The 23,568-nt window shown below is 48.3% G+C and overlaps 2 protein-coding genes across 2 annotated transcripts; both read left to right on the forward strand.

Annotated features, from left to right (window-relative positions):
* Window positions 1-12,785: 12,785 nt before the first annotated feature.
* Window positions 12,786-17,008, forward strand: LOC116438272. Its single transcript, XM_032097103.1, has 7 exons — window positions 12,786-12,811; window positions 14,088-14,204; window positions 15,247-15,346; window positions 15,449-15,598; window positions 15,784-15,938; window positions 16,301-16,448; window positions 16,718-17,008. The coding sequence occupies exons 1-7, from the start codon at window positions 12,786-12,788 to the stop codon at window positions 17,006-17,008; spliced, it is 987 nt and encodes a 328-aa protein (XP_031952994.1).
* A 1,902-nt stretch (window positions 17,009-18,910) lies between these two features.
* LOC116438273 lies at window positions 18,911-20,830 on the forward strand. The gene is made up of 4 exons (XM_032097104.1): window positions 18,911-19,054; window positions 19,606-19,760; window positions 20,123-20,270; window positions 20,540-20,830. Exons 1-4 carry the CDS (start codon window positions 18,911-18,913, stop codon window positions 20,828-20,830), a joined length of 738 nt encoding a protein of 245 aa, XP_031952995.1.
* Window positions 20,831-23,568: the final 2,738 nt, after the last annotated feature.

A 23,568-nucleotide genomic window follows, 5' to 3' on the forward strand; every position in this document is an offset into this window, starting at 1 on the left:
TATGCGGTACTTTGACACCTCCCTGCAGAACTGGCCTAACAAGGCTAAACTGGAGAAAAGTGGGAAAAGTTTCCTGCACCCTCCTACACACAAGAAGGCCTACAGTGCTGCAAACAGAAAGGGTGTCAGTAGAAAGGGATGGCAGGGTACCAATTTGGGCAGCAATGTTCAGCCACTGTAGAGCTGCTCCAGATCTCTGTGTTCTGTTCTGTGCATTACAAAAGGTGCAAAGAGGGCATATGCATGCCTTTCCACACCCATACATATGCTCCTTCTCCTCCAGAAATATTAGGTAGCCCATGTACTTCTGCAATATTTAATTCTAAGGAAAAATGATCAGTTAAAAGATAACTTGTCAGTGATTGACCACCTTCCATGTGAGACTGGGAAATAGGAGACCTCAGGCTTTTGGAAGATTTAGGTATTGACTACCACTGCTAGACCAGCAAAGAGTACGGACCCTCAATCTTCAACAAAGTTAGCTAGTCCAATACAACTGACAGAATTTTTGCCACAACAACTGTGTATCTGCTTTTAACACACTTCCAGGCTCTGAAAAATACTGGATGAATAGTAACCATATGAAAATGAAAATAAGTGTCATGAGCAGCCAAAAAGGGAGGAAAATGTGTGCAAGATGCGAATTCACTGGGTGTTCTGGCACAGTCAATGTATAACAAAACCAGCCTTGGCTGTCTCATCAATATCCCACTGCAAATTCAAAGCTTGTTTTGCTGTATTTACTGAAGAATGCTCCTCTCACTCTACCACGTGCAAGGCATTTGTACACAGTAAACTTTTTTCTGAGGTAATTCTCATTCATCAGCAACAAACCTCTGTGCGAATACTTTTTCCCTCTGGAAAGCAGGGCTGAAATTGTAGCTGTTCACTTTTTTTCCAAGACACACACTCAAAAATATGCTGGAAATTCAATGCTGTGTCAGATGACTTTTAAGGTTTTTCCAGCACTTTCCATTTCCATGCAATCATACATTAAATAATTTCTTTCAAGATAAGATCAAATGTGGTTAGAAGCTAAAATTCTGTGTTTAAATTAACCCTGACCTCCTTCTCTTTTTGTCTTCAAACAGTCTGCCAAATTCTTCTGACTGTCATACATTTAAAGGTCCATTTGTCACCAGCAAAAAGTGACATAGCCATGAATTTGTACTGCTTTCGTCTTCCCTCTTAAAGGAGACAAGAGAATATGCTGCTACCGACAAGAGTATGTGTGTAACATAAGACAAGGGAGGGAAAGCTTGTTATGTGTATAAGACAATTAAGAAAAATTCTCTTTTCAACAGATTGAAAGCCATTATGTCATCTGAAGGTGCCAAGGTTTTGTAGAATATTTTTTTCCTAACTTTTTTAAGATTAGTCTGTTTTCCTTTTCCATAAGCCTAAAAAAATGTTATTGTTTTTTAAGGGTTTTTTCCATAATATTTTTTTTCTCAAACCCTGCTAAGCAGGAACTATCTAAGGTTTTGTGGAAAAATTCCTAGAAATCTCAGATATATTTGTCAATGAGATATTACAGCTTATTGAAGAAAGTGGCATTTGCAATATTCAACAATCTTCTTTTGCCCCATATGTTCTTTTTACACTGGAAGTAAATAGAGAGCAGCATCAAAAAATACAAAGTAAACAGTTAAAAAGTACGATTAAAACCCTTTAATCTGCATTGCTTAGGTCTTGCCCTCATGCTTTCAACAGATTGCCACTTAAATGAAGAAAGAACATAAACCCAGACCCTTCCTCAATCCTTTCTCATAGTTACATTAGAAAAAGGATGGAAGGTACAGTTTGCCAAGCAGTTTTAAAGGTCAATCCCACTACCAGGCATCCTGGGGAAAAGAGACCAGATGAGACATATCCCAAGGGAACTGCTGAGTTTTTATCCAGCAGATAGCTGAAGCTTAATGCAATGAGAGATAGATACTTAAAAAATGAGAGATAGATACTTAAAATGAAAACTTTCAGTTTTAAGAGAAAATCTTTATGCTATCAAGCTTTCTGGTAGAGAGTTGTGTGTGTCCATGACAGCAGAAGTGGCAAAGGTTTCTACATAATGTAGAAATGTTTTCTTGGACTTAAATAGGCTGTTCAGACCTTTCAGCTGAAAAATGAAAATGGAAAATTGTATTGGGATAAAACAAGATGGTTTTAGACCTTGGGTGCATAAAATTTGAGGCCAAAAGTCGTAATTTTGCACGACACATTTCTTACTTGCAGGGCAGCTATTTGAGGCTCTAGAGCCTGATTAATAAACGAAAATAAATTCAGGGGTAACTGAGAGAAAAATAACTGACTCTCATTTCTGTTACTACAGATAATTCAGTGACTGCTGTGAAAATAATGCCACCTGATAGGTGCAATAGTTGTGCTAGGTATAGTGCTGTTAAATCACGTGTAACATTCAGAAAAGCAAGTGTTCTTGAAGCAGCCTCTCCGCCCACTGTTATTATCCATATGCCAAGCCAGAGGCTCATTTACAGAAGAATCACAAATATAACATTTCACAAAAGAATCAGAAATATACTTGAGAGTGCAGAATAACATGGTATTAAAATCTAATAGACAAAACCCTTACTTGGCAGAACTGGTCAAAAACAGCATTGATGCTGCAATTAGTTATTAAAATGAATTTGTCATACTAAAAGAAACAGTGTAAGTCTCTTCTTTTTTATGCTGTCTTATATCTGCTTTAAACTTAAGAAGCCACTTCAAAGACCCACAAGTCTCCAAAGGAAAATATCTCAACTCCATCTCTCTGCATGGAAAATGTGAAACTATTGAGAGGAGAAACCTCAAAAATTTATCCCTGTCTTCAGATAGATTCCGTCTGTAACTTACCCTGGCTACAAAAATATGCCCCTCGGGGACTGCAGTGGGAAAATCCCACACTTCATCTCCCCTCTTCCTTCTATCCATTTCTGTCCTCTGATGGGAGAAGGGCTGAGCCTTCATCTTGGTCAGGAAGAAAAAGTGGTTTCATCAACCTAAGGAGACTCAACATTCACTTCATATTCTGCCACAGCTCAACAACAAGGCAGCTCCTACACAAACTGAGGCTAGCCTCTATTCTCAAAGTGCATGCTAGAAAGGGTTTGAGCTTTTAATTTTTAAAAACTTTTAAATTTTTTTTTCAGGGAGACAGCACTTCATCAACACAAGAATACGTTCTTTACCACTTGCATTTTTTTTACCACCAGAAGGACATCAAATATGCATGTATACTTCCTGTATCCAAAGTCAAAGTTATTCCTTACGGAGAATTTTACTGTATTACTCAAAGTGATATTTACCTTATAAGGAAGAAGAAAAAACAGAAAAGACAAAAAGGAGAAAAGGGAGTAAAGAGAGAGGATCAAACCTGGGCAAATCTCCCTTGGAATACCATTTAAGTAATATGTAATAAAATTGCTCCTCTGGCCTCCTTTACAATAAAAGCATTTAAATCTTGACATTTTCTCTTGGGACAAGAAATCTACTTTCTGACCAGTTCTAGATGGGAGATCTTGAAGGAGTACTGTAAGCCCTGGTGTAGAACAGCTCACAGTAAAGACTCCTTGACAAAAGCAGATAAGGACAGCACCCTTCAGAATACTCAAAAGTTGTGGAAAGGTGGGCACAATGAACACCCTGACAAGGAGAACAGAAGGATTATGCAGAAGCAAAATGGGAACTGGAGACCTTGTGGCAGCTTGAAGGCAAAGCGCTTCAGAGCTGTACCCTATCTCAAAAGAGAAAAGTGCATCTACTGACTCTTTCAAGTCCATGGCTGCAGCCATTGTCAAGTGCAGAAGTCTCCCTAGGGAGCACTATGCACACATCCAGCTCCCTGCCTCACTCACTCTGGCCCAGGAGCAAAGCATAGGTCTGAGCTCTGGAAAGACATTAGCATATGCTATTTCTCTTACAACATTGCCATTCACATCTGCCTGAGCACAGCTTTTTGTTTTCTTTCTCTTCTTGATGATACTTGGGAAGCTCAAAAGTCCTTTTGCAGAAGAATTTGAGTCCTTTGAGATACATTGCTGTCATGTCCTCTGTAGGGCAAGAGAGAAAGCCCATGAAATGAGGTAGAACTGAAGTAGTAATCATCAAGAAAAGGGAGGACTGAGTGAAAACAGAGAAACCATAATTTATGAAGTTAATTTATGCCAAAATACTTTCCATATGCTTATACTCAAGTAGAGATTTACAGCATTGTGTGCAGTCCATTATATAAGTACTGACCCTGAAAACAAGTAACATAATTTCCTTGAAATGACTCCTGCCTTTTATTGGCCTATTTCTGTTCTTCCCCAGCCACTTTTAAGCCACTGAATTCCTCCCCCACCTTGGCTTCCCACTCCAGCTGCCTGGTGACAGGGGCAGCAGGGAAGGATAGCACAGCTGCATTAGCTGCAGGGCCACGTGTCCCAGGGAAAGGCCAGACAGTGATGCTGGGGGGCTGCAGCCCTGCTCCAGGGTGCTGTATGTTGGTACACACAGGGCTGAAACAGGAGTGAGGCTTAGCTGGAACAATGAACTGAGGAGCAGACATTTCTGTATACCGTCTCTCAAAGCATTGATTGCTATCTCAGCTGGGTGATCAGACCAAGCTCTCCTCTAACCTTATCTCATAAAAACTTCACCAAGCTTGCTTGGAGTGTGGGGTTTTGACATGGAAAATCTCTTTACTTCTGGGGGAAGAGAAACGCGTACATCAGCATGCAAAACCCCTCAGAGATCTGCTGTGCAGCAAGGAGCTGACACTGTTAATCCCACTGGAACACACGTGGTATATTAAATTTTTAGGGGTGATGTTGGTGTTTGGTGTGAAAACCACTGATGGGTGGAAATAGAGCATGCTACACCAGTGGTGAAAAAAGTGGCTGGGGACATCAGGGTAACCCACTCCTCACACACCAAACTGGCTCCTGCCAAGATCTAGGCCTAGCTCTTGGCATGGAAAGGAAGTGCTGGGACATGTTCAGCAATTTTAAAGACGAAGAGAAGACATGGGAAGAAAGGTGATGAAACGTGAACAGAAAGGTGAATGGTTGGCAGTAGCTGAGCAGGACCCTCATGACAGGTACTGGTGTGGGTGAAATTAATGGATCATTAGCTGTAATATGCCTGCTTCCCATAGGTAAGTTGCAATGCAGGAGCCATAGATGGATTCACCAAGAGAGGACAAGTGCAGTGCTTGCAGAAGTGGCATTTTTTACAAGTACAGCAGCCAGGCTGCATATTCAATCCCAGCACCGAAAGAAAGCTGTCTTGCCTTGGCTCTGCTAGTCCAATGCCTTTGTCCAATGCCCTCTCTCAGTTTGGATCACAGCTTCATAGAGTTTCTCCTTCATGAATTTAAGCAGGTTTAATCAGTCTCAGACAACATTGTAGCAGCTTTCAGGATCCTGGCACCTTGCAAAAGTCAGCTCTCCAGAATACTGGCCAACAGTAGATGCACTGAATCTTCCCCTGATTACAATCGCAGTAACTAAGACATAGAGTCTGTCTCCCAGGAGCCAGAAATAAATAAGACAGAGCATGTATAAGATCTCCCTGGGCCCCACAGCACTTTCTAAAAAGGCTGCAGAACAAGAAGCACCTGAAGCATACACCAGGTTCAAGAACAGTGCTTCACCATCCTGCTGTTGGCCACAGCTTCATGGACAAACAGCAGGATTATAAGAAGTGTGGGATAAGCCCCTTGAGGGCTTGACTTCTAAAACAGAAGCTACCAAGACCATGGTTCTCCATAAGCCTGGTTATTTCGGTTGGGAATGTAAGAAATGCTTACCGCTTCAGTTTTGCTAAACTTGTGGTCACAGTGACACCCAGTGGAAATTACTTCCATAGCCGGATTGTATATGCTGTGCTACAGACTTTCCTCTCTTCCATGTGCTGCTCTGCCTCACCACATATCCAGAGGCTGTCACAGCAGCCAGCAGCAAAAGGAGGTCCCTCATCCCTCAACATAAATGTTCCTCTGTAAGTTCACAACTTGCAGATGCTGCACTAAGCTTCCGTATGAAAAGATTTGTGCACAAATTAAATCTTTTTACCGCAGTGATGAGTCTTCCAGATTACAAGATGCATTTTCCTCTTACAGTGACCCTGAGAAATAATGACCTGCTGCCATTCCTATTCTGGAAATGGATACTGAATCCCAGGTAGCCCATATAAGTCGCTTACCCAAGGAGCCAACAGCAAAAGAGACACTGGACTCACCTCCATAGTGCTTTCCCCTTTAAGCCTCATTTCTTCCTTGTTTTCCATGCTGAGGTGAATGAAGGCAGTGCTGTTGAGCCAGGTTTGTGCTGTTTGCATGCTGACCTGCTGCAAGACCCAGGGCAATGCCAGTGGTTGCTGATGGAGTGGTACTAGGACATCAGGTTGGCCACCTGCTTGGGAAACACAGAGCTCATCCCTTCTCTTGCAAATTAATCCCTCTGCTGCCTGTCTCCTCCATGTCATGCAGATATGCTCAGAAAACATTTGGTCAGAGTTTGGCACTTTCTCTTTTTACAGCTCCTCTGTTTTTCTATGCTGTGGTCCTCACTATAAGGCAGAGAGCCTGATGTATTAAGCATTTTAGTCCCACACCTTACTACCATCAGAATTTTTCCCTCACTCTCTTCCTCCTGGAGTGACTCATTGCCATTCCTCATTTTCATCCCAATCAGTGCTGCCAGGAGAGGTTTCTCACTCATCTCATTCATCCTTCAGGAATAAACTGTGAGAGCTGGGAGGGGCAGCCACCACCACTGTACATGTAACTGAAGCTGGAGGGAGTATCAATCCACCTGTGGACTCTGCCCCCAGCCTTGGACTGTCTTTGATTCTCCTGCTCCTTCCTTTTGTCTTTGGGCACTCCAGAAGGACTTTTTGAGCAAGCTGCTGCATTTCTTTCTGGGGTTAAAAATCATCCAATGGGTTTTTCACCCCCATGAACTTGCTTTTCATGCTCACATCCCTCTATGACTGCAATACTGGAGTTTCGGCAGAGATGGAACCTGTGCAGTCCCACCACATGAGGTGTGGTAGGAACATCCTGTCACAATAGAGGTGACATTCAATATCCAGCACTGAATTCTCTGGAGCCCAATGTGTGTAGAGCACCATAAGGAGTTTGGCTGCCATCTGCAGCACGGAGTGAAGTCTTCCAGCAGCCTGTGCTGCCCAACAGAAGCTTTGATCTGTCTGGGACAGGAGCCCATAGCATCCACCTGTGCTGCTGGCAATGCAGTCAAGTAGTGTCCTTCCCAATGAGCCTGATGCTAGCATGTCATTAGCACTCTAAACTGCAACTAATAGACTGTAATGGTTTCTTCCAGATCCTGTAGTGTCTGCAATTTATTATTTTAATTTGTGGATTATCACTGAGGTATAGCCTTTTCACTAGCACAACTGTTGTCTGAGAGAGAAATACAGTCCGAGATATTTTTATAGCAATGAACAGATAAAAAAGTTTGAACAAGATTTGAACAGAAATCAGGACCACTGTTAATGAGTCCCACTATCAGGGTGGTCATATATGGTATTCAGGCATTCATACATTTACTTGTAAAGCCACTACATCCCTGAACCAAAAAGAAACGATAGTAAAATATCCACGCGAGTGACTACTTCTAAAAGCAATGCTAAATACAGCTTTTCAAAGTATAAATCCTGCAAGAGATTTCACAATGAACTACAGTATGAAGAATGATGCTGATTAACAATAATTTATATATATAGCAAATTTACAAAAAATTATTATGTAATCCTGATAATAATAGTCATTAGGTCAGTGATTAACATTACTTCATTAGAGTCCACATATTCAACATTCTTTTTGCAGTAGTTCCCTGGAGAGAAACAGCAAGGCTGTTTCTCCATCTGATTAAAGGCTGTAACCTGCCTTCTATCAGAGGACGTTCATTTCAGACGTTCCTCCAAATTTGTCTCAAACCGGGACAACTGCAAAACCTGTAATATCACCTTTCTCAGCCAAATGACTTGAGACAAACAGATTTTGGCCAGCTACACAGAGAGGCTGAATAACTCCAGCCAGTCTTCCTAGACTAGCAGAAGTTGATGTGATGGACTGTCTCAGCTCCTTTGACATTGACACTTGCTGCCTCCAGAGAGATGCCTTCAGTGGTCTGCCCATGTCACCTCCCCAACTTCTTCCAAGATATTCTGGCAGAAAGACATTCCCTTACTGTGTCCTGTCCATGTGGGGAACATGGAGGTCAAGAAAGGGTGCACATTTCTTCTGGTCTGGAGCACTGCACATCAGTTAACCACACCGTACTTTCAGTAACTACCTTTTTTTATACAGTGCTTTATAATTATTGGCTTTTTTCCATTTCTGAATGCCAACATAACTGATAGAAAGTTAAACAGAAAGACTAAAGATTTTAAATGTAAACAACTGCAGAACACAGCAAATGAGACAACCCTTCTAAAGGTATTCAAACCTTGACCTCCCAGCAGCTTCTCAGAGCTCATGGGAGGACACCAGAGCCATGGCACAAACAAGCTCAGTTGAAGCCTCTGGTGCTCTGTGTATTCTTCTGCTGAGCCATGATGAACTCTGTTCTTACTTTCTCTTTCTTTGTCCTTTTCAAAGTGCTTCAAAAAATCAATTTTCAAGCTACTATGCCACACATAACAAACACACAGTTTGTCTTGCAAACACAGCCAGAAAGCTCATAAATGAAAGCTGCGGTATAGGGACAGATAATTACATACATGTGTTTATATAGATATTGTTTACATGCATATTGTTTACATATATTGTTTGCACGAAAGTACAAATATATGTATATTTGCTTGTTTCTGTTCATTTAAATAGTAACAGATACCTTATAATCTATAATTCACTTACAGGAATTTCCCATAGTAGCTCGGTTTGTCTGTTTTGATAATGATTTGTTCTACAGGCATATCAAGCAATCTTTGGCTGTTTCCCACACATTTAAGAGCTGACTTGAATAGGTGACATACTTCTTGGGGTTTTGTGCTGTAAAAAGTGCTGGGCTACTCTTTGAAAAGGTTGGAGGGGTGAGACAGGTGACTGCCCAAGGATTTTATGATGCTTTGATTGTTTGGTATGGACAGTAATCACATCATCAATGAAACCTTCTGAGTGCAACCACAGAAGCTACAAAGCAAGGACAAACGTTTATGCCATTTCCAAATAAAATTGATTCCTATCTGAGGATCCGAGTGAAATGCTTTCCAGCTGAACAATAAGGAAGATATAATGTTGCAATCTCAATGTTCAGGTACAGGCTTGCCTCAGGAAAGGGGGCAGCAAGATGGTCTCTTTGAAGTCACCAAGTTGTTGCTTGCAAAGAAGCTGAGCAGCAACATACAGTCCAGACACGAAAGGGCTGGCAGCACTGGAAGTACAGTGAGATGGATGGATGGATGGATGGATGGATGGATGGATGGATGGATGGACGGACAGATGGATGGGTGGGTGGATGGGTGGGTGGATGAGTGGATGTGTGGATGGGTGGGTGGATGGATGGGTGGGTGGATGAGTGGATGGGTGGATGTTTGGATGGGTAGGTGGATGGATGGATGGATGGGTGGATGGTTGGATGGATGGGTGGGTGGATGGGTGGATGGATTGATGGATGGGTGGATGGGTGGATGGGTGGATGGGTGGATGTGTGGATGTTTGGATGGGTAGGTGGATGGATGGATGGATGGGTGGGTGGATGGGTGGATGGGTGGGTGGATGGGTGGATGGGTGGATGGGTGGATGGATTGATGGATGGGTGGATGGATGGGTGGATGGGTGGATGGATGGATGGATGGATGGATGGATGGATGGATGGATGGATGGGTAGGTGGATGGGTGGGTGGATGGGTGGGTGGATGGATGGGTGGGTGGATGGATGGGTGGGTGGATGGGTGGATGGGTGATGATTGGATGGGTAGGTGGATGGATGGATGGATGGGTGGGTGGATGGGTGGATGGGTGGATGGATGGATGGATGGATGGGTAGGTGGATGGATGGCTCCTCCTGCTCTGCTGCAACCCTCTCTCCTCCCTGCTGTCCAGTGTTTGTGTGCATTTGCTCTGTTCTCCCCACACCTCACTGCTTGTGCCTACCATCTCTGCCTCTGAAAGGATCCATGGTGAGGCATCAGCAAGAAAACTGCTGTGAGAGCTGTGCAGAATCTGAATACGCTTTATTGCTCAGTTGGTTGCGCCCTTGCCAAACATGCCTGTTGTCATGCCACTGAAACAGGCTGTGGGAAGAGGAGGGGCAGAAGCAGGGTGAGCAGAGGACACAGCACAGCATGTACCTGGAGAGAAAGTGAGTGAACAGCCCCTAAATGTTAAGTGCAGTGATGGGTATTTCATGAAGGAAAGCAAAGAGGAGCAAATGTGCTAGAGCTGAGATTTCTTTGAAAAGCTGAATGTCCATCTGCCTTACCAGTCTGTTGGGGTTTTAGTTTAGTCCTAGTTTTTTTTTTTTTTCCTGTTAAAGGAATTTTCCCCTATACATGTTGCTAGTGGAACAAATGGCTGAATAGTTAAGGAAAACAAAGGACCTGGCTGCTCTTTTTGTTTCACCTGGGGGTGTGGGTAGTTCAGTCTCAGGGTCCAGAGAGAGAGGAAGCTGTTTTTCTACGGCCGTTTTTTCTTTCTGCTGGAGAAACGCCGGGATCCCAAGCCTGCCTTCCCTGCCCCGCTTGGAGCTGAGCTGTGGCCGCCCTGCCCCGCCGCTGCTTCGAGCCTTCGCTGCGTTGTAGCCGTGCTCGCACTGCCTGCCCAGACCTCTGGGGGGGTTCTCTGTTTGGATACACTCATCTGCCATCTGGGATTTGTGCTCGTCTCTGCCACTCCAGCCTGATGTTCCAGCCTGCTGTTCCCAAGGGTCCGGCTGGACACCGGGATCGGCTGCCCAGGGGTTTGTGAAGCCTTTGTTCCATCCCTTCCCGGGATCCCAGGGCACCGGTGCCGCGTGCTCCCCGAGCTCGCTCCGGAGCGCCCCCTGCAGCCGCGGGGGAACCATCGCACCTGCCCTGCTCACCGGGAGCCGCCAGCGCCCCTGCCGGCTGCGAGCGGAACTGCACCCGAGGGGAAAGGGCCCGACAGCCGAGAAGGCTGGGACTGGGTTTGTGATTGTTTGCTGTTACTGCCACAGTTATTGTTGTTCGTTTGACTGGTTATATATATAATAGTAAAGAACTGTTATTCCTATTTCCCACATCTTTGCCTAAAAGCCCTCTTGATTTCAAAATTATAATAACTCAGAGGGAAGGGGGTTGCATCTGCCATTCCAAAGGAGGCTTCTGCCTTCCTTAGCAGACACCTGTCTTTCAAACAGAGACGCAGTCCTTGACTGTCATCACCTGGGGGTACCAGGGAAAGAACTGAAGGCCAAAGGCTGCCCTTTATCCCTTCACCCTGCTTCACATCAGGAAGCAGGCCCATGGTTTCCAGAAATTCAGACCAGTGCAGCTTGAGATGAACTGTTGTCCTGGTTTGAGACTGTGTAGAAAAGATTTTTCAACTGGATGTAGAACTGCGGTAAGGCACTTTATATCCCTTCTCTGGCAGGAAAGGGGAAACAAAGGCTCAAGCATTGCTTCATGAGAATCAGTGTGGAAGCTGATGCTAGACCTCTGCAAACTGTCCCATGTGCCTTATTCAGGGCAAGAGGGAGAGCCTCTGTGGACTCCACAAGTAATCTGGGACCTTTGTAATTTGAATCTGAACATCTGGAGGACATGGGGTTAAACAAATCACATGTCTAAAGGCAGAGACCAAAGGAAAAGGAGGTGTTCACAGTCCTCACAGGCACACAGATTCATGATTTCTGAGGTGGTTCATTAGTAGACTGCCATGCTGTGCCTCAGTTTCCCTAAGCAGGAAATGTATTTAAAGTCCCAAGTCAGACACCCCACACCCTCGGCTATGTGGACTGTTGGTGCTTCTTTCTTTCTCACCACTTTACAGTGATGCTGCATTGCTGAAAATTGGAGTCCTTACCCAGCCACATATATTTAGAATACAACCCCAGCTGTGACAGGGGTTGAAGAAACAATCACCTGTTTTAGCACACAAGAAGGACTGTAAGGCACAAGCACATCCCTCTTTCTACACCATTTTCTGTGGACTTAGAGCTCTAAAACCTCCCTGAGCTGGCAGTCACCTGTCAGCAGACAGAAGGCTGCATGCAGTGGTTGACAGCAAAGACCAAAGATCAGTGGCTTCAGTGAGGCAAAGGGAATGATTTTTTCTCTGCAAGACAGATGACAGTGTCAAATGCCTGCTTTGCTTAAAGATGTTTTCTTTGGTGATAGTCTGGAGGCTAAACACGCAGACCTTCCTGAAGGAGGCTGTGGCTCATTGCACACACTGTTATGCTCAGGAGAAAACGAAATGAATTCTGATGGAGAGGAGCAACACAGCAGCAGAGCATTTATGCTTTGGGAGGGCTCACAAAAGGATCTTGGATGTTAGAGGTCTATTTCCCTGTTGCCAGGCAGAGTCAGCTAAATAAACTGAAAGATTTCTGACTTGAGTGCTCATGTCTAACGTGATCTTAAAAGCCTTCATTATATGGGCACCCTTCTGTTCTGCATTTAAACCTATGTCCACTTAATGACAGACATGGGCAGAGGGTAGTTGCTCAGGGGAGAAATTCCAAACCATTGGAGGAGAGAAATCCTTCAAATACTAGCCCATTTTCTCCCACATTCCATGCCACTCATGACTATCCACCCTCAGGGCAGATATCTGAAAGGCCTTCCTCAAAACCTCTTTCATAACTCTAAACATGGTGGACTGTGCTGGGGAGACCTGGTAAACTCAGCAACAAGAACATGCTTTCCTTAACATCCTAAGGGAATTCAAAATTCTCAAAAGCTGCTGTAACAGTCCTGAAAAGAGGAAAAGGGGGTAAAAAGCTGGGGGAAATCATCCTGCCCTGTTCTCCCCACAGACTGGATACTATCATTAATGAATCCCGAGAACTGGTACCCAAGGCCAAGGCAGGAAAGCAACATTGAATACACTGACCCCCATTGCCCTTGATGTTACCATGTCATAAACTGGTGTCACAGAGTGCAGCAACAAAGCAATCCTCATCCCTCTCCCTACACTGAAAAAGAACACTGGGATTACTGGTGTCACAGAGTGCAGCAACAAAGCAATCCTCATCCCTCTCCCTACACTGAAAAAGAACACTGGGATTACATACAGGGTCAGGTACCACAGCCACATGAACAGACCAAGCAACATTGTGACCTACTTAATAAATGCTTAGATCAAAATTGTTTCCGACCTGCTCTGGGCAGATCTGTTATATCTCAATCTTTCACGCCTCCCATCGAGTACCAAGGAAGGCTGTCTTGGTTAAGGACTTGTACTCCACAATTTAATGCTCCCTCTGAGACTCTCCAAACCATGCTTCCTGAGCCACCAATTGCAAGGAAACAGCAAAATGGCTATTCAAAACAGAGTTTAATCAGATTTAACCCCATTAAAAGAGAAAGGTGTATGTGGAAAGATGATTTTGTCAGTAGGATTGTTGTGTCCACATCCCAAATGTTTCAGTGCACTGCATGAAGAGATGGACAAAATGAAGATGGCTAGAGACACTAGGGAGATTGCTGCTGCACTGGCAACTAACTGGCTAGGAGCAGTTCTCAAAGTGCTTGGTTTTCCTTGTCAGCTGGCTAATTAGACTCTTTCAGACTTTGATAATGACTACAATTGTGATTATTTTAATTTGGATCATTATCTACTGCATTAAGAGCACCATAATGATATCAGTCTCCATGGTAAAACCCCCTTAAACCCCACCTGTGACATCAATGTGCCCTGAAAACAGACATATGCAATTAACATTCCTCATCTGCCTCCTCTCCACGTTAGATGTCCCCATAAAATCCTAAGATGGCATGCCCATCCCTGTTTCTCCATTACTACTGTTAATTGTTCCTGTGATGTTGGCTATTACTGCATGCTTATTGTTCTTACTGTTGATTGATTGTTCATTGCTAATGGTACTTGGAGAATGATGATCTGCAGCAAGCATTGCAACTCAATAACATTGCACCTGCTTTTAACTTTGAAGGCACCACCGCTCCAAAGACACTGATCAGATCATGATGGTGGTTCTGGGGCAAAGTGTGGCAGAGGCACCCACTATCCACTCTCTTGGCATTGTCACCAATGTTGATGCTTTGCTGAGGTAAAGGTCTTCTGGACTGTGCTTGTACTGTCCTTTTATTGTATACAAATGAGGTGACTTTGATGTGGTATGTTTTGTCTCCCTCTCTCTTTGGACTGTAAGAAGAGAGGTCTGTGGGGAGGTTGCAGTCTGACCCATTGGACAAACATGAGAACCCTGGAGAATGAAGACATAGTGGCTTGAGAAAGGATGACACAGAGAATCCAGGTAAAGAACATGGCTGGAGACATCCTCAAAGCAATACATGCCCATAGTTCTGACTTCTTCTGTATGAACATGATCTCTCCATCAATAAACATATGTTCATGGCAACCACCCACCATGATATGGGCACTGACACTTAGATGGCACATGCCATGGATCTCTGTGTGACCCACTGTGATACAGGTAGTGCCAGTGGGATGTCATGTGTCATAGGGCCTTTTGTGACCCACCACAATATGGGCGCTTTGTGACCCGTCTCTGGTGCCAAAGCATCCACCCACATAACCCTGGAGGACACAACAGGACAGGAAGGGACAGAGTGGGGTTGCAAGAAGACCTGCATAGCCACCTCATGTCTTGCTGACCCATATCTTCAGCACTTTTCCAGGATATCTCCCACCCCTGTGGCTGAAACCCTCAAAACCCAAGCTCCAGCAGGACGGAACAGAGAGAACCCCCAGTGGAGAGAACCCCAAGCATGCCCAGATTGACCTCAGTGAAGGGGAGGGAAGGGGAGGAGGGGGAGGAGGAGGAGGAAGATGATAAAAGCTCTGGGGCTGCTCCAGCACAGCAGCCTGAAGAAGTGGAAGGAGTCCAGCTGCTGCAGGCAGGTAAGTGGCTCAGCTGGGCCATCCCATCCACTGTGGACATCCCCAGGGAAGAAGGGAAATGGGAATGGGGCTGATTCCCCCAATAGCCCTGCTCCATCCACTGGGCACCCTCAGCCCCAAGCTGCAGCCAGAAAGACAGGGACTGGTGTCCTCACAAGCCCTTGTCTGAGAGCAGGCCCTCCTTGGGGAGTGAAGGGCTCATCTGTGTTCTCCAGCCTCTCATGCAGCCCCTCAGCTCTGACTGTGCTTGCTTTTTTGCCAAATCCAGTAGAGAAATACCCAGAAGAGAAGGAGCACACCCATTACCGCTTCCACAGAAGTGCACAGGTACTTGCAGACTTCCCTGCCTGGGCTGGACCTGCTGTTGCTGCTCAGCCAAGCACTGCTGCAGAGCATGGGATGTGACATTCCTCTTTTCCCTGCTCTAAGATGTTTCTGGACTTCCAAAAGCCTATTGATCATGAAGACAATACCGTCACGGCCCCTGAGGGCATGGCAAATGCTGACTCCTATAAAGCAGAGGACTGTGCTGCAATGCTGGATGTGATCATGGGAAGTGGCCCCTCCAGACTGAAGAAAGTAAGTCATCTATGGCAAGGGCTTGGCCAACCAGCAAATGTGTACATTCTCAAGTTGGGTCTACTGGGCATCTAACAGACTTTTAGGACAGCAAGCCATGCTAGAAAAGGAAGCACTTCTTGAGGGTAAGCTGGGGATATGGCTCGCTCTAGTGGCACTCCAATTCTCTGCCATGTCTCCTCCAGGTGCCGACCATTGTGAGGGACATGTACCAATGGCTCTCATTCATCACGGATGTGTCTATTGAGCACAGACTGGATAAGACCCTGCAGGAGATGACCCTTGCAGAGACACATGATGTGGTGGTGACCCTCCTGCGGTGTGCCCCATCATGTGACAGGTACAAGGAGCACCTGGCTGGAGGGCTCAGGATTTATCAGCCTTAGAGGCCATCAGCCTGTAGATCCTGCCCCACATGTGCTGGCAGAAAGACGAAGATTTTCAGGCCACTCTGACCCTTCTGCTTCCTAGTCATGGCATGTTGGCCTGAGAGCCTGCTGCCACGCTCTTCCCTGCCCCTCAAGGCACCATCACTTGGCCACCTGCTACCCACAGGAGCAGTCTGGCTGGGTGCAACTGGAGAGGGACAATGGGCAGAGGCAGAGCTGGTGGCCAGCTGGTGACCCTGTAGGGTCCCTGCTGGGGACCCAGGCCATGGTGTTGTGGCCAAGACCCCACTGACACAGAGTTCTGGGCATGCAGAGCTGCTGTGACCATGTGGAGGGGGATTGTCTCCTCAAGCAGAACTGCAGAGAAGGTGCTGCCAGAGCTCCTCTGTGTGCTGGAGGACTGGCCGCTGCACAGCACATCCACCTCCGATAACGACAACTCAGATGTCTTTTCCCTGGCCGTGAGTTTCTGGACTAGACCCAAGCACATCCTCAAGGGCTGCCTCTCTGGCACCTCTCCATCCTTTCTCCCCCACCACTGCAACCCCGGCCGCACACGGTGTGCTAGAAGCCTGGGCTAGTGGCAGGTTCAGAGGCAGCCAGGGCAGATGCTCCCCCTGCATCTGCCCTGGCACAGAGGAAGGCCTGACCTCATCCTCCCATGGCTGGGCTCTGCCACAGAGACGTCTCAGTGCTGAACGTGGTCTCTGGCTGATTTGTTTTTTTGCAGGCAACCAGAGCACTGTGGGAGATCATTCACCTGCCCCAGTGCCCAGAGGTATTGATTATGTATATCCCCCGCCTCTTTGTGGCCCTGCTCTTCCAAGTTTTCTCCAGCACAGAGAAGATGCCAGCGGAGGTCAAGGCCTTCTGGAGGCGATGCCAGCACAAGCACTGCCTGCCCACCCACCCCAAAAGGTGCTCCTTTCTGGTCCTCCCATCTCCTCAATGCCCTTGGAGCTGGGGCCAGGATTCCTGGCATGACCTGGGCTTTGCTCTGCACACAGATTTGCACTGCTGACCTTGAAAACACTGCTCTGTCATCTTGACTATGAGGATGTGGTGTCTGAAGTTGAACGTGAGTGTGGCTGGGACACACTCCTCAACACTGACACCCACCACTATACAATGGGTCTTCTGGCCAGGTGAGAGCTCCATTCTCCCTGCTCCACCTGTTATTTCTCCACAGCCTCTACATGAGCCCTGTGATCATGCGTGAGAGGGACTTGTTACTGAGGGATGGTGCAGCAGAGCGAAAAAACCTTGAAGGGCTGGGTACACTGGAGCAGCCACAACCCAAAGTGCCAGCATCTCTTCCCGTGATGCCTGTGTTGATGGCACAGAGCAAGAGCTCATCTGCAGGCAGCCTCACTGAGGACAGCCTGCTGGGAACAGGGAGGTTGCATCGAGGGCTAATGACAGCCTGGGGGACAGGACTGTCCCGTGGGTAGAATGGGTGTTTTTTCAGCCTCTTCATTCCTGAAATGAGCCTGCTGGTGTTCAGCTCCACCTTTCTCCTTGTATGACGTAGTGGCAAAAGAAGCGGCCTCTGTGAGTCAGTCACAGGAGAGGTTTGCCTGCCCTGCTCAGAGTCAACAATGTCTTTTTTCCCCTGCCAGAACAATGTTCAGGATCTCACAGTCCTTGTGTTACCGGATTGCGCGCTACCTGTTCAGGCTGCTCTGCAGAGAGGAGGCACGCTGGGAGATCTCTGCCATGGCCTTCCTTGTTGAGGTGAGCCTGATGGAGAGCACTGCCTTGCCAAGCTGTGTCCCACCACTCTGCACTCTTGGAGATGCAGCTGCAGGGGAGTCCAGTTGGTGAAGGAGGGGCAGAGGTTGGGCTCTGCTGTGTGCCCCTTGTCCCTTGTTGCTGGGGTGACACTTATCCATAGCTATGGTTTGTGCTGTCCTTGCATCAGCCCCCCTTCTTCCATCATGCCTTCTCAAGGCCAAGATATTGGAGGCTGCCAAGAGCTGAGGGACACAGAGTGGAGCAAGTGAGCAACCTTCGCAGGGCAGTGGAAGCCCAGGGGTGCTCTGCAGCCTCTACTACCTTTGGGCTCTGCTGCCTTGGATCTTGCATATGCCCTTATTGCTTTCTGTACCTAGCCTGGTGTAGTGATGGGGTTGCATCAGCTGTGCATCCCTGTCACTGCTTTGTGTGTTTCAGGTCCTGCCCTGCCTTAACATAAAGGTATGGCATGAACGCATCCTACAGCTTTTCCCAATCTACCTACGGAGGGAGTGCAAGGTGATGCGTCTCCTGGTGCTCAGATGCCTCATGGTGCTCTGCAAGAGACCCTCTACGGTGAGAAGCAGTCACCCAGCTGTAGCTGTGCAGGCAGTGTGGGGCAGAATAACATATCTTGCACTTGGATGGGCTTCAGAAGATGGGCAGCTGCTTCCAGCTCTCATGACTGCCCATTCATCTACCAGACTCCATTGGAACAGACAGGCCTTTGGCTTCTGGGCTCTGAGGCGGCAGCACGGGATTGAACTGCTTGAGTGGTTCTGGCAATGGAGCCTTTCATGGCTTCACAACATTGCATTATGTTCCACACAGGCTGAAAACATGGAAAACCTCACTGAAAGCCTCACAGAGGTGCTGAAGGATGAAGACAGGGAGGTGGTGTGGATGACCCTCTCTGTGCTCAGTGATGTCCTCCTGAACAGAGATGTGCCAATTGCCAGTTCCCTCGCTCTGCAGTTGGTTGAGGCATTCTGGCCACTCTTTGACAATGTAAGGCTCTGTGCCCCCCACCACAGATACTGAGTGCTGCCAAGAAACTGCTCCCATGTGGATTTTCAGTTCCACACCCAAGTGGGCCTGGAGCAGTCAGTGCTGAAGTTCTTGCTCTCTTCCTTTGCACTAGGATGACAGCCATGTGCAGGTGCTCTCCATTCGCCTCTTTCAAGCGGTGATGGAGTTGGTAGAGGAAGAGGGAAAAAAGCCTCTAGAGACAAATGTACACCAGAGCCTGTTCTCATTGTTCCGCCACTTGCGTGACAAGAACCAGTTTGTGGCAGAGGTTAGAACTTCTGAAAAGCTGGTGTCCAATTTGGAGGTGACTTGGCTGCCTCGTGTGCTCATGCCATGTGGAGCCAATGGTCCCTGCATTCTCCTGCTCTTAGCTAGAGAGCAGCAGTTCTGGGCTACCTCTTTTCTGCTGTCCTGGCAGTACTAGGTGCCTGGGATGGGGGTGGACCCATCACTCTGCCCAGGCACCAAATCCACTCATGGATTTGGTTCCCCAGTTGCTGCATCTTCCCACTAAGGGCCAGGAAAGGCCCTGAGCCTTTCCCAGGTGCAGGGGATACAGGTTCTGTGATCACAGCAGTGGTTAAATCTCCTAGTATCTGCTGTTCTACAGGCCTCTTGGGAAACTCTGCTTCAAGCTAACACATTCCTGCAGGAAAGGAAGCTCAAGCATTTGTTGGAAGGAAAATGGAGAGGTGACAAGTGCTTGGTAAGAATGGACTATAAGCCCCAGACTCAGCCTGGACAATGCCTTTTAAGGCCAGCACAGTGTACTGCAAAGGGAAGCACTTCTTGAGGGTAAGCTAGGGATATGGCTCGCTCTAGTGGCACTCCAATTCTCTGCCATGTCTCCTCCAGGTGCCGACCATTGTGAGGGACATGTACCAATGGCTCTCATTCATCACGGATGTGTCTATTGAGCACAGACTGGATAAGACCCTGCAGGAGATGACCCTTGCAGAGACACATGATGTGGTGGTGACCCTCCTGCGGTGTGCCCCATCATGTGACAGGTACAAGGAGCACCTGGCTGGAGGGCTCAGGATTTATCAGCCTTAGAGGCCATCAGCCTGTAGATCCTGCCCCACATGTGCTGGCAGAAAGACGAAGATTTTCAGGCCACTCTGACCCTTCTGCTTCCTAGTCATGGCATGTTGGCCTGAGAGCCTGCTGCCACGCTCTTCCCTGCCCCTCAAGGCACCATCACTTGGCCACCTGCTACCCACAGGAGCAGTCTGGCTGGGTGCAACTGGAGAGGGACAATGGGCAGAGGCAGAGCTGGTGGCCAGCTGGTGACCCTGTAGGGTCCCTGCTGGGGACCCAGGCCATGGTGTTGTGGCCAAGACCCCACTGACACAGAGTTCTGGGCATGCAGAGCTGCTGTGACCATGTGGAGGGGGATTGTCTCCTCAAGCAGAACTGCAGAGAAGGTGCTGCCAGAGCTCCTCTGTGTGCTGGAGGACTGGCCGCTGCACAGCACATCCACCTCCGATAACGACAACTCAGATGTCTTTTCCCTGGCCGTGAGTTTCTGGACTAGACCCAAGCACATCCTCAAGGGCTGCCTCTCTGGCACCTCTCCATCCTTTCTCCCCCACCACTGCAACCCCGGCCGCACACGGTGTGCTAGAAGCCTGGGCTAGTGGCAGGTTCAGAGGCAGCCAGGGCAGATGCTCCCCCTGCATCTGCCCTGGCACAGAGGAAGGCCTGACCTCATCCTCCCATGGCTGGGCTCTGCCACAGAGACGTCTCAGTGCTGAACGTGGTCTCTGGCTGATTTGTTTTTTTGCAGGCAACCAGAGCACTGTGGGAGATCATTCACCTGCCCCAGTGCCCAGAGGTATTGATTATGTATATCCCCCGCCTCTTTGTGGCCCTGCTCTTCCAAGTTTTCTCCAGCACAGAGAAGATGCCAGCGGAGGTCAAGGCCTTCTGGAGGCGATGCCAGCACAAGCACTGCCTGCCCACCCACCCCAAAAGGTGCTCCTTTCTGGTCCTCCCATCTCCTCAATGCCCTTGGAGCTGGGGCCAGGATTCCTGGCATGACCTGGGCTTTGCTCTGCACACAGATTTGCACTGCTGACCTTGAAAACACTGCTCTGTCATCTTGACTATGAGGATGTGGTGTCTGAAGTTGAACGTGAGTGTGGCTGGGACACACTCCTCAACACTGACACCCACCACTATACAATGGGTCTTCTGGCCAGGTGAGAGCTCCATTCTCCCTGCTCCACCTGTTATTTCTCCACAGCCTCTACATGAGCCCTGTGATCATGCGTGAGAGGGACTTGTTACTGAGGGATGGTGCAGCAGAGCGAAAAAACCTTGAAGGGCTGGGTACACTGGAGCAGCCACAACCCAAAGTGCCAGCATCTCTTCCCGTGATGCCTGTGTTGATGGCACAGAGCAAGAGCTCATCTGCAGGCAGCCTCACTGAGGACAGCCTGCTGGGAACAGGGAGGTTGCATCGAGGGCTAATGACAGCCTGAGGGACAGGACTGTCCCGTGGGTAGAATGGGTGTTTTTTCAGCCTCTTCATTCCTGAAATGAGCCTGCTGGTGTTCAGCTCCACCTTTCTCCTTGTATGACGTAGTGGCAAAAGAAGCGGCCTCTGTGAGTCAGTCACAGGAGAGGTTTGCCTGCCCTGCTCAGAGTCAACAATGTCTTTTTTCCCCTGCCAGAACAATGTTCAGGATCTCACAGTCCTTGTGTTACCGGATTGCGCGCTACCTGTTCAGGCTGCTCTGCAGAGAGGAGGCACGCTGGGAGATCTCTGCCATGGCCCTCCTTGTTGAGGTGAGCCTGATGGCGAGCACTGCCTTGCCAAGCTGTGTCCCACCACTCTGCACTCTTGGAGATGCAGCTGCAGGGGAGTCCAGTTGGTGAAGGAGGGGCAGAGGTTGGGCTCTGCTGTGTGCCCCTTGTCCCTTGTTGCTGGGGTGACACTTATCCATAGCTATGGTTTGTGCTGTCCTTGCATCAGCCCCCCTTCTTCCATCATGCCTTCTCAAGGCCAAGATATTGGAGGCTGCCAAGAGCTGAGGGACACAGAGTGGAGCAAGTGAGCAACCTTCGCAGGGCAGTGGAAGCCCAGGGGTGCTCTGCAGCCTCTACTACCTTTGGGCTCTGCTGCCTTGGATCTTGCATATGCCCTTATTGCTTTCTGTACCTAGCCTGGTGTAGTGATGGGGTTGCATCAGCTGTGCATCCCTGTCACTGCTTTGTGTGTTTCAGGTCCTGCCCTGCCTTAACATAAAGGTATGGCATGAACGCATCCTACAGCTTTTCCCAATCTACCTACGGAGGGAGTGCAAGGTGATGCGTCTCCTGGTGCTCAGATGCCTCATGGTGCTCTGCAAGAGACCCTCTACGGTGAGAAGCAGTCACCCAGCTGTAGCTGTGCAGGCAGTGTGGGGCAGAATAACATATCTTGCACTTGGATGGGCTTCAGAAGATGGGCAGCTGCTTCCAGCTCTCATGACTGCCCATTCATCTACCAGACTCCATTGGAACAGACAGGCCTTTGGCTTCTGGGCTCTGAGGCGGCAGCACGGGATTGAACTGCTTGAGTGGTTCTGGCAATGGAGCCTTTCATGGCTTCACAACATTGCATTATGTTCCACACAGGCTGAAAACATGGAAAACCTCACTGAAAGCCTCACAGAGGTGCTGAAGGATGAAGACAGGGAGGTGGTGTGGATGACCCTCTCTGTGCTCAGTGATGTCCTCCTGAACAGAGATGTGCCAATTGCCAGTTCCCTCGCTCTGCAGTTGGTTGAGGCATTCTGGCCACTCTTTGACAATGTAAGGCTCTGTGCCCCCCACCACAGATACTGAGTGCTGCCAAGAAACTGCTCCCATGTGGATTTTCAGTTCCACACCCAAGTGGGCCTGGAGCAGTCAGTGCTGAAGTTCTTGCTCTCTTCCTTTGCACTAGGATGACAGCCATGTGCAGGTGCTCTCCATTCGCCTCTTTCAAGCGGTGATGGAGTTGGTAGAGGAAGAAGGAAAAAGGCCCCTGAAGGACTGCATGCGGCAGAGCCTGCTCCCACTCTTCTACCACATGTATGATGAGAACCAGTTTGTGGCAGAGGTGAGGACACTGAGATACTGGTGCCCCCCTTGAGCAGGCTCAGCTGTCTTCTGCTCTAAGGCCTCAAAGACCACAGCACTGCTGCCTCCGTCTGGCCTTTGGGTAGTCCTATGCCCTGGGATGCTGTGCCATCTCCCAGTCTGCTCTCTGCAGGCCTCTTGGGAAGCCCTGCTTCAAGCAACAATATTCCTGAACAAGAGGAATCTTGAGAAGCTGCTGGAGACAGAAGAGCTGTGGAGGTTTGGCGAGTGTCTGGTAAGGGTGGCCTTAAAGCCCCAGACTCCATGTGAACAAGCCCTCTGCTCTCAATCCCCAGTGTGAGGGGCTGGCAGCTATGGCGCCTGCCTACTGCTGCACTCATCACCAACAGCCTGCTCCCCACATACTACTTCCCTCTGGTGTGTGGCCCAGCAGGCTCTTCTCCAGGCTCCTGTCCCTCCCTGAGCCAGGCTGCCAAGAGAGCCCCAAACCACCTGTGCTTTGGCATTGGGACAGCACTGAGGCTCCCTGTGGAGTAACCATCTTTCTGCTCCCTCCAAACCCTGTCACCAGCCAGCCTGTTAGCTGGCCATCAGGAGTGTCCATGCAGGGATGCTAGTCCTGGATGCAGGGGCCACCCATCCAAGGGGAAGAGTCAGTGCCAACCCTTCCCTCTGTCCCCTTGTGCTCTCTCCAGCTGGAAGAGGAGAGAGACAGAGCAGATGGGTACCTGCGCCAGTCCGTGATGT

The sequence above is a fragment of the Corvus moneduloides genome, chromosome Z (genome assembly GCF_009650955.1).
Source record: "Corvus moneduloides isolate bCorMon1 chromosome Z, bCorMon1.pri, whole genome shotgun sequence".
NCBI classification, from domain to species: domain Eukaryota; kingdom Metazoa; phylum Chordata; class Aves; order Passeriformes; family Corvidae; genus Corvus; species Corvus moneduloides.